Source organism: Mus pahari, chromosome 9 (genome assembly GCF_900095145.1).
Source record: "Mus pahari chromosome 9, PAHARI_EIJ_v1.1, whole genome shotgun sequence".
Lineage (NCBI taxonomy): Eukaryota > Metazoa > Chordata > Mammalia > Rodentia > Muridae > Mus > Mus pahari.
This window is the reverse complement of record NC_034598.1, coordinates 47,506,190-47,518,011: the sequence shown is the minus strand read 5'-3', so window position 1 is coordinate 47,518,011 and position 11,822 is coordinate 47,506,190. Positions and strand designations below refer to the sequence as shown.

Sequence of the window (11,822 nt, the reverse complement as noted above, 5' to 3'; positions counted from 1 at the left end):
CTTTTATTTGTAGACAGATTGTTTTTACAGGACCTAAATCTCAGTCTGTAGACCAAGCTGGCCTCAAACTGAGATTCTCCTTCCATAGTCTCCCAAGTGACTGAGCCCGCACTTTTGTGCTGCCAGACCAAGTTCAACTGTGAGTTTCTCTTAGTTCAGGTAAAAATAAAAACTAATGCCCAGAAGACAAATTAAAATGTAAGTATTTTCTTATTTTTCATGGCAATATTTTTCTTTTGTGAAATTTGTTAAAATGTAAGCAGTATCTTTTTGCTCGAGGTAAATTTTTTGTGAAGTTTGATAAAATAAAATGTTTCCCATCACTTTCATTACAGATAAAGATAATACAGATGTGTATAAATATATACATGTATATTTAGCTTGGAGAACACATAAATATATAAGATTTAATTTTATGTCTTCAATGTCATATCTTTTAAGAGGGTATTGATCACAAATACAAATTAACAAGTCTACAAAGCCTTGTATAAATTTTCCTACTGTATAAATTCCAAACCATATACAAAAATAAAATCATCACATTTAATTAGCATGTAATATCTACAGTTTTTAATGTAACTAACTGTACTGATGTTAATGGTGAATTGTACAAGTATCCTCACACTATTATGAAACCACTAGGTAAACATAATAACAAAAAAGTTATCACTAATAAATATGTACAACTTTTTTGTATGTGCGAGTCTTTTTCCACACTGCTTAGTTGATTCAGTGTGCCATGTTCTTCTGGTGACCGCCATGTCCTCTGACTCCTACAATCTTTCTGCCCTTTTTTTTGGAGAGATTCCTAGAGGTCCTAGAGGAAAGACCTGATGGAGACCTCCAATTTCCCCACAGCTAGTTTTTATTGATTACTTTCACATGATCTGTAATAGAATTTAAGTGAAAAGTCTTGTGGAGATGTAAGTAGTTTTGCTTACATAATGCCGAATTTGAATGACTCATAGGCTGCTCAACTGCATTGTAGCATGTGGAAAATCCAGCATTACCTTTTATTAAGGAAGCACCTTTGGTTTAAGTATAGTGCCTTCACTGTGAACTATACAATTAAAGCAGTTTTTTGTGTTTAATTTTTTGTTGTTTTTATCAAGTAGAAACTTTAAAGACTAAGAATATACAAATACCCAGTGTCTGCCTCTCAAGTGATGATGTGTTTACTCATACTCCAAGAAGTTATTATATTTCATGATGTGGGGTAAAATACGCATTATGTTGTTGTGTAATTGTAAAATAAGACAAGAACTTATCTCAAGAATGTCTTAGTTTGCTTGGAGATTGTAAGGGCCAGAGGATCTGGAAGTCTTCTGGGAGACGTTATCTCCTAGAAATGGCAATGTGAACAAGACTTGAATAATAGCTATATCAATAGGTATGTGGGAAACCTCGTGGGGTTTCACTCCTAAATAAAGAATTATGTGTAACTAATGACTAGTGCTAGAGGGAAATTAGGCGTTCTCAGGGACAATACTCTTACTTGGTTATCCAATAAATTGTATCCTGAAATTATATATATACAAGCAATGAAAAATGACACAGTAGATTGTATTTGTATGTGTATATATATATATATATATACATATATATATATATATGTGTGTGTGTGTGTGATGTGTGTTAGAGAATGTTTATATATGTAACAATAATAATAAACAAATAGAGACTATCACTTGTAGGAGGGGACTAGTTGGAGGTGATATGGGAGGGGCTGGAAGGAGAAAAGGTAAGGGGGAAGAAATGTAATTAAATTTTAAATAAAAAAGAATTTCATAGTTTGGGGAGGAAGAATAAGAAATGGGCAAAATGAAATTTGACCTGAGAAGGAGACAATAGTCCTAGACTTGCAGTGGGAGTGTACCTGGCCATTCTCAAGGGAAATGAGATGGAATCTTAATGCACCAAGGAAAATTCGTAAAGCTGATTTGGAATATAGGATATGAAATCTGTCAGAGTATGAATGGTTCTCAGTATAAAACAAAACAGAAGCATGGAGTTGTAAATATGGTATAGAAGCATAGAGTCAAAAATATGATATGTTTATGATTTATTCAGTATTGTTATAATGTAGTCTAAAGACATGATCCAACTGAAGCTAATCAGATAGAAGACCTGGAAAAAAATCTAGGCACTGTTGGCTACGGCACTGAAAATGACAGTAACAGGTTGGTTAAAATTAGCAATTGTGGCTTATTGAACAAGTACAATTAATATTTTAGCATATGTCAACCATAATAATTATAGACATGTCAAAGAGTAGAGATCCAGATTTGTGAGTGAGTGAGTGTGTGTGTGTGTGTGTGTGTGTGTGTGTGTGAACTATTACTTGAAAGTTTATTCAAATACCATGGCCTTCAACTGAGTATATATTATTTGCTACATTTAATTGATATAAATCATTACAAATATTTCTTCACACTGCAATTACTGGTTGTATATAAAATAGTTTGTGTGTTAAATATTAGTGAATGATACAAAATGAACTGTTTATTATTATTAGTAGTAAATGATATAAAGTAAAGAATATTAGAAAATCAGATGAAATGGCAAACTGTCAGTGTGTTTCTGTAAGTTTCCAATTTAAAGAATGTATTTCATTCTTATTCAATGTGTAATTACCTGTTAATTAGGTTTAACACTAATGTTTCCACTCAAACATATAATGTACAAAATCAAAGCAAGTGTACTTTTGCCCACCCTCCTATCCATCCTTCCCAACCTGAAGAAATCATTGTTGCACAATCATACATACTGCTCTTTGCTTCCATGTTTAAAAAAGAATATGTGGTCATGACTTCCTACATCTGGATCATTTCACTCAAGATAATGTTTTCTATTTCCATCCATTTTTGCTGCAATGCACATGATTTCTTTCTTATCTTTGGCTAAATAATACTTCCATAGACACAAATACATTTTTCTCTGTTCATCCATTTATGGGAAAGCATGAATCTCTTTTAGTATGCTGACTTTATTTTTCTTCCTTACAAAGCCAGGCATGTGATACCTGGATCATATGATAGATTCATTTCAGGCTCAGTTTGCTTGTTGAGGAATCATCATACGGCTGTTCACAATGGCTATAGTAATTTACTAGCATAAAAGACTTCTCTGTCCACCTAGTCATCAGTAATTATTTATTATTGTTGTTGTTGTTGATATCTGATAATAGCCATTTCTATTTGTGGTGAAATTATGCCAAATTCTAGTTTTGGTTTACATTCATGAGGGATCTATGGTAATTTTCCCACTTTAGTTCTTGACAAATACGTGTGTTTTCTTTATCTTGGTGTATGTTTGGGCTTGCCTTGCTATTATTGTTTCTGTTTTTATTCTGTATGCGTGGTTAAGAGTTTATCATTGTTACTTCTCTTTCTCAAAAATCATGTTTTAATTTTACTAATATTCTTTCTTGTCTTTTTTATTTCCCATTTTATTGATTTCTGGTCTTGATCATTGCTTCTTTTGGTGTGCCTGCATTTTATTTCACAAATTTGTATAATATCTTATTGAAAACTTATACATTCCACTCATTTTATTTTTATTTCATTTCTTACACCTAGATAATTTGACTATTTATATGCAGATTGCCTAAAACACCAAAAGTAGTTATGAGAAACCACACAGTAATGACAACGTTCATCTTGCTGGGACTTACAGATGATCCAGGCCTCCAAATTCTGTTTTTTGTCATTTTATTTCTGACATATATTCTGAGCATAATGGGGAACCTGACAATTATCATTCTCACCCTGATGGACTCTCATCTTAATACACCTATGTATTTTTTTCTCAGAAACTTCTCCTTCTTAGAAATCTCATTCACAACAGTCTGTATTCCTAGATTCNTNTACAGTATATCANCTGGGGATAATACCATAACATACAATGCTTGTGCCAGTCAAATATTTTTTGTTGGACTCTTTGGAGCCACAGAGTTTTTTCTGCTGGCAGCTATGTCCTATGACCGCTATGTGGCCATCTGCAAGCCCTTGCACTATATGACCATCATGGACAACAAAGTTTGTGCCATCCTTGTCCTCTGTTGCTGGACTTCTGGGCTGCTGGTCATTATCATACCTCTTGGCATGATCCTCCAGCTGGAATTCTGTGACTCTAACACCATTGATCACTTTTTCTGTGATGCATCATCACCTCTTATCAAAATCTCCTGCGCAGATACGTGGTTTTTGGAGCAGACTGTCGTTGTTTTTGCAGTGCTGACTTTCATCATTACATTAATAGTTGTGATTCTCTCTTACATATACATTATCCGGACAATTCTCAGATTCCCTTCTGCTCATCAGAGGAAGAAAGCATTTTCTACCTGCTCTTCTCACATGATTGTAGTTTCCATCATGTATGGNAGCTGNATTTTTATCTANGTGACACCTTCTGCCAAAGAACAGGTAGCTATCAATAAAGGAGTATCTATGCTCAATACATCTGTTGCCCCTTTGTTAAATCCATTTATTTATACTTTGAGAAATAAGCAAGTGAAGCAAGCTTTTAATGACACAGTAAAAAAATTGCATATCTCTTACACCAATAAGAACAAGTTGGATTTAAGCAGCTAGTTGTCTAGTGTTCATTTTTCTGAAGATTTTAACTATTTCAGCCGGGTTAACTTTTTCATAGTCCTTTACATCTTGAATTGGAAACCCACTTATGTCTGGAGCCATTGAAGGATAAGCTAATAAGTAGCAGATGGTCTTCCTGAGATGAGTCTGCCTTGGAATACAATACATGATGGATTTGCTCCAGTAGGCAAGGCACAGAAGAAATTCATTTTACAAAATATTCCTGCTATTAAGATATGGGCACAGAGAAAACATTCCTAAACAGAACAGCAATGGCTTGTGCTGTAAAATTAAGAATTGACAAATGGGACCACATAAAATTGCAAAGCTTCTGTAAGGAAAAAGACCCTGTCAATAAGATAAAAAGGCCACCAACAGATTGGGAAAGGATTTTTACCAATCCTAAATTTGATAGTGGACTAATATACAATACATACAAAGAGCTCAAGAAGCTGAAGTCCAAATATTCAAATAACACCATTAAAAATGGGGCACAGAGCTAAACAAAGAATTCTCAACTGAGGAATACTGAATGGCTGAGAAACACCTGAAAAATGTTCAACATCCTTAGTCATCAGGGAAATGCAAATCAAAACAACCTTGAGAGTCCATCTCACACCAGTCAGAATGGCTAAGATCAAAAATTCAGGTGACAGCAGATGCTGGCGAGGTTGTGGAGAAAGAGGAACTCTACTCCATTGCTGGTGGGATTGCAAGCTAGTACAACCACTTTGGAAGTCAATCTGGTTCCTCAGAAAATTAGACATATTACTAATGGAAGATCCAGAAATACCTCTCCTGGTCATATACCCAGAAGATGTTCCAACTGGTAATAAAGACACATGCTCCAGTATGTTCATAGCAACCTTATTTATAATAGCCAGAAACTGGAAAGAATCCAGATGTCCCTCAATAGAGGAATGGATATAGAAACTGTGGTCCATTTACACAATGGAGTACTACTCAGCCATTAATAGCAATGCATTTATGAAATTCTTGGGCAAATGGATGCATCTGGAGGATATCATACTTAGTGAGGTAACCCAATCACAAAAGAAGTCACTAGATATGCACTCACTGATAAGTGGACATTAGTCCAGAAACTTAGAATACCCAAGATACAATTTGCAAAACACAAGAAAACCAAGAAGAAGGAAGACCAATGAATGGATACTTCATTCCTGCTTAGGATAGGGTACAAAATACCCATGAAAGGAGTTACAAAATTTGGAGCTAAGATGAAAGGATGGACTACCCAGGGACTACCCCACCCGGGGATCCATCCCATCATCAGACACCAAACCCAGATACTATTGCACATGCCAGCAAGATTTTGCTGAAGGGACCCTGATATAGCAGTCTCTTGTTTGGCTATGCCAGTGCCTGGCAAACACAGAAGTGGATGCTCACAGTCAGATATTGGATGGAACACAGGGTCCCCAATGGAGGAGCTAGAGAAAGTACCCAAGGANNTGAAGGNGGCTGNAACCCTGTNGGTGGAACAACAATATGAACTAACCAGTACCCCCNGAGCTCGTGTCTCTAGCTGCATATGTAGCAGAAGATGGCCTAATCGGCCATCATTGGGAAGAGAGGCCCCTTGGTCTTGCAAACTATATATGCCCAATACAGGGGAATGCCAGGTCCAAGAAGTGGGTGTGGTTGTGTAGGGGAGCAAGGTGGGGGGAGGGTATAGGGAACTTTTGGGATAGCATTTGAAATGTAAATAAAGAAAATATCTAATAAAAATGTGAAAAATGGATGTATAGGAATCAATTATGCAAAAATAAATAAGAATCTAAAGGCAAGTGGATGCGATTTATTACATATGAAAAAGAAATAAAGAAAAGTGATTTAAATTAGAAAAAATGCATATAATATAATTCTAGAAAGTATCTATGAGCCATAAATGACTGAATATTTGAAGAAAACCAACTCGGTTGTGAAGAATAAAAGAAAAAGGAGCATTTGTACATTAATGTGGGGAACTTATTGAGTCCAGATAGAGAACTTATTTAATTTTGTTTAAATTACTCTTTATTTTTGATTCAGGAATCCCATTATGAGTTGCTCATCCAGTGGTGATAACAAAATTTTAAACATTGAGCACTTTATGGTTTTTGAAAATACATAAATATATTCATACACAATTTTAGACATTAATAGTTTTCTGATGATTATAAAAGAAAACTGTTGCCTGACCTCTAAGAGAATAATAAGTGAGTGTTCAGCCTTACAGAGAGTTATGCAGCTGGAGTCAAAGTTGAAATGCTTCCTTGTGTTGACATGGACCTGTGATTGACAGTAAACGCTTTTAAACATATAAACCAAGATGAATCATGGTTTTTATAGACTAACACATTTATCTTAAAATGTGTTATTTAAAGTTAATTTGTATACAATAGGTTTGTATGCTGATGTTTATTTTCATAAACAGCATTTCTGTATCATACAATTTGTGAATCCCTTAGGAAATGATGGTGTTAGGTCTAGTTATCCTGAGAATTGTTTGTCCTTATTAAATGTTTTCCTATAGGAAACAGGGGCATCAAGTCTTCATTATTTCAGAGATGGTGAGTTTCCATATTATGGTGTATGTTAGTTTTAACAACATTTTATATACTTTAAATAAATGAACTGTAGTACTTCAGAAATATGAATTTCATGAACCTTCCTACAATTCATTAGATTAGTAAGAAATACTATCTCTAAGACATACAAATAAGCAAATTGGTCATTTATTTTAGAATAGAATGAGGAAGAAGGAATGGTCCATTCATTCATTGTTCACCAGGATAATAGCTGACATATGGGAGCACAAATTTGAAAAAATTTACATGTTCAACTGAAGGAAGCTGTGAAACTAATTAGAGGTTAGTATTTTAATATCTTCTTATGTTGACTCATAAAGAGATTTGTGATTTGTGTAGTTTCCCATTATAGTAAGTACGTGTTATAAAGATGGATGGTATATGTAATTGTTAAAGCAGAAAAAAAAATCAATGGTTTCATATGAGGAAAATTTAGTGTAAGCACAATATAATTAAACATTTATATCAGTGTTACCAATGGGATGTTTTATCATTATAAATGATAATATTTTCTGATATATTGTTTTATAGCATCTGCATGTCCTAAAGAACTTTTATAACTATGGTACTGTTTCTTACATTGGTTTCTGGATCTATGAGAGAAGAATAAATAGTAGAATAATGACTATTTTTTCAAAGCAAAGATTGTGTGATACATTATATTTTCTTTATCCCAGGCTGCTTTATCTGCATAGAATATCCTGTCTCAAGTTTTCAGTTCCTTTACACACCATCCAAATAGCCAAATGCTAATATATCTCCTTCTGTATAGTTCTGTAAACACCAAAGAACATTAATTTTCTATTATCCTTTGGTTCTATTATGTTCGTTTTTGAATTTTTAATATTTTTAAAGAATAATTTGTACCTCATAGGTTGGAAATAATTCTATTAGCATTCACAATGCAGAACATATGTTATCTATTCTCTGCTTTAAATGGTTTAAATGATTATATTATGGTTCTTTATAATTCTGTTAAATTTTCTTTTCTAGAGATATCACTAATTCTTTATTTAATAAGTGTTCTCTAAGTTGGCTTTTGGTTAGAATTTGAATGCAATCTTTCAGAAAAGCTTTTATAAAATAAAATAATTTTAAAAAGCATGACTTCTGAATACAGCCCAAGTTAGTGAATGCAAGCCATAATACTTTACATTTGATATTATTCATACCATGTCACTGATTTTTCTTGTTATGTCTAAAATATTTATATGTTTCCCTTTTTATGCAGTAGCTTACCAGGCATTTCATATCACTACACCCTGCACTGTATCAATACCACAGAAATGAGAAGAAGATGTTGCTCTCTGTAAAAGTATTACCAAACTGCTCATAATGAAAGGACGTCCTTCCTGGGATGTGGAACCAGAGACAACCCAGAAGCTTTAAATAAAATGTAAACGGATTCAGCATCCTTTGTAAAGTGGAAATACCTGAACCCCAGTGTCAGTAGCCATAAAACAAATTCACTCGTGAATCAGGTATGCTAATCTTTTATTAGCTGGATAAAATAGTACCAGTGAACTAATTCTAGTTACTGTCATGGGCAAGATTTGTTATTATAGATGTGTATGTTCATTTCCAGATACAAACTGATGTTCATAGGTCACTTGATTCTACTCTACAGTTCCTAAAACTAATCAGGAAATTATCTGCTATTTAACTCTTCATATTGTATGGGGCATGTAGATTTTTTCAGCTTCAGTTTACTCAAAATAAATATTCCATTTTTTCATAAAATTTTAAATGACTTAAATGACTATAAAACAGGTAGAACATATAAAGTTTTAGTATTGAATCAAAGTACTCTATAAATATAAGGTATCTATCTTACACAATTATTTAAAAATGAAAAATGACTCACAATTTTACTTGAAACATTGACTTTATATTTATAGGTTAAACATTAGCTATTCCTTTTTCCTCATAGATATTCTTCTCTATTCAAAACTGTCATGAGGCAGAAGACAATAATGGGAAATTCTACCAGTAAGACAGTTTACGTTAATAGGTTCAATTGATGACTCACTTTGAAATCATTGTGATGTTCGTGTTTCTTAGTTAATTTCTAGGAACTGAGCTCTGATTATCAGCACACCCACCTTGCTAGAATCTCATACTATAATCTTATGTATTTCCTTGTTCAGAGATTTTCTCTCTTAAAAATGCCCTATATGTATATATCTAAATTGTGAGTTACTATAGCGACTGGGAACACCACCATTTACTATAAATATTGTATCACTTAAGTGGCAACTTACTCAAGAGAATTAATTGAGAAATTTTCAAATACAACACACTTGAGTATTTTATTAGACCAAATTACTGGAAAGACAGGTACAGGTGAACAGTAATGCAAGTAATGGACCCAGTCAACTTTGAGTTAAGTAAGATTCTGATTCTGTCTAGTCTTAAGTCATATTGACACAAGCCATAGTAATTTGGGAAGAGAGAACCTCAATTGAGAAAATACTACAACAGACTGGACAAGCCTGTTGCATTTCCTTGACTGATAGCGAATGAGGAAGGGTGGTCCTGGGAGCAGTCTGAGAAAGCCAAATGAACAAGTTAACTAGTAAACAGCACTCCTCCATGGTCTCTGCATCAGCCTCTGTTGCCCAGTTCCTTCCCCGAGTTCTGTCCCACCCTGACAGACTTAAAAGCTCTAACATGAAGCAAACCCTTTAGAGCATTTCCTTCCCACTTAACTTTTGGCCTTGGTGTTTTCTCACAATAGAAAACTTAACTATGACACATATCAATGAAGTCTAAGATATGTTCATGAAATGAAATCTAAACTCATTAAAATATTTTTGCATGGGTTATACTGAAATTGTGTCTTTCTGTGAGTATAATGCAATGCATATTTTCCATATGTGTTAAATGTGGTAGTAGTTTGGGTTTTTTCCTTTTATTTTTCCTTATTTTGTTTTATGTAGACTTACTAGGGAAAAAAAGGAGAGATGAAGAACCAATCTGTGGAGATTGTATTCATTTTGCTTGGACTGACAGATGACCCTCAGCTACAAATTCTGATTTTCCTGTTTCTGTTTTTCAATTACATCTTGAGCCTGATGGGGAACTTAGTGATCATCCTCCTCACCCTGCTGGATCCTCACCTAAAGACTCCAATGTACTTCTTCCTCCGGAATTTCTCCTTCTTAGAAATTGCGTTCACAACTGCCTGTATTCCACGGTTCTTAGTGAGCATCCTCACTGGAGACAGAACAATTTCCTACAATGCTTGTGCAGCTCAATTATTCTTCTTTTTTCTCTCACTAATCACAGAGTTCTACCTCCTGGCTGCCATGTCTTATGACCGCTTTGTGGCCATCTGCAGACCACTGCACTACCCCATCATCATGAATAGCAAAGTGTGCCACCTACTGGTCCTCAGCTGCTGGGTGACTGGGTTCTTAGTCATCTTCCCCCCTTTGCTCTTGGGACTCAAATTGGATTTCTGTGCTTCCAAAACAATAGACCACTTCCTATGTGACACTTCCCCTGTTCTGCAGCTATCTTGCACAGACACACGTTTCATAGAATTGATGGCTTTCGCCTTAGCTGTCATGACACTTATCATCACCTTGATCTTAGTTATCCTCTCCTACACACTCATCATCAAAACCATCCTAAAGTTCCCTTCAGCTCAACAAAGGAAAAAGGCCTTTTCTACTTGTTCCTCCCACATGGTTGTTGTTTCCATTACTTATGGGAGTTGTATCTTCATGTATATGAAAACATCAGCCAAGGAGAGGGTGACCTTAAATAAAGGTGTAGCTGTGCTTAACACCTCTGTGGCCCCTTTGCTAAACCCTTTCATTTACACCCTAAGGAACCAGCAGGTGAAGGAAGCTTTCAAACAGGTGCTTCGCAGAATGTGTTGTCCCCAAAACAGTGAATTAAGATTTAGACCTAAATAGTATGCTGCTGGGACATGAGTGAAAGAGAGGACTGTAATTTCCAAGTATGTCTGCTATGATCTATGCTTTAAGTCTCATGTGCTCTAGTATCTTTTCTTTCTCAGCTCCCTTACATTCCCTCCTTCCTCTGATACATCCTGCATCATTTTAATATGAAATTAAATCAAATATCTACAGGTGAATTTTTAGAAATGTTGAGAGTATTTTCTCTTCTGGAATTTCATGTAAAAGCCAAACTTCACTTTGTACTTTATTTTTGGATTTTCTTGCTCCACATAAAATTTAGGTCTCTCATGCTATATAGTTGGTTCAGGATGTTGATTTGCTATAGGAGCCTGTCTGTTGTACTTTTCTGGGGGAAAAGAGAAAAACAGTATGAAAGGCTGTACCAGTAGCTTAGTATGTAAGAAAACTTGTTTTTGCAGAGGACCTGGGTTTGTCATCTAGTACTCGCATGGTGGATCACCATCATCCAATGACTTTTGTCTTTATAGGCAGTACTTGTCCTTAGAAGACAGATACACATGCAGGCAAGACACTCAGATACATACAATAAAAAAAAAAAAACAATTATTTCCCCCCCCCCCAAACCACCATGGATGTCATATAAGCTCTTTACTCTCTGTGTAAAGGACAATGGTTATATTATACTCCGATTTCTCAACTTTTCATAGAAATCCTCTCACTGAGCCACAGCAATTTGGAAAAAGAAA

General features: G+C 34.8%; 2 protein-coding genes across 2 annotated transcripts; both read left to right on the top strand.

Moving 5' to 3' along the window:
• The first annotated feature begins 3,626 nt into the window (after positions 1 to 3,626).
• LOC110326709 (olfactory receptor 6C2-like) lies at positions 3,627 to 4,592 on the top strand. The gene has a single exon (XM_021205288.1). The coding sequence runs from the start codon at positions 3,627 to 3,629 to the stop codon at positions 4,590 to 4,592; it is 966 nt and encodes a 321-aa protein (XP_021060947.1).
• Positions 4,593 to 10,149: 5,557 nt separating this feature from the next.
• LOC110326342 (olfactory receptor 6C6-like) lies at positions 10,150 to 11,109 on the top strand. The gene has a single exon (XM_021204704.1). The coding sequence runs from the start codon at positions 10,150 to 10,152 to the stop codon at positions 11,107 to 11,109; it is 960 nt and encodes a 319-aa protein (XP_021060363.1).
• The last annotated feature ends 713 nt before the right edge of the window (positions 11,110 to 11,822 follow it).

What these genes read in the sequence shown, in the direction of transcription:
- LOC110326342 (XM_021204704.1), top strand. Translation starts at nt 10,150, where the DNA reads ATGAAGAACCAATCTGTGGAGATTGTATTCATTTTGCTTGGACTGACA.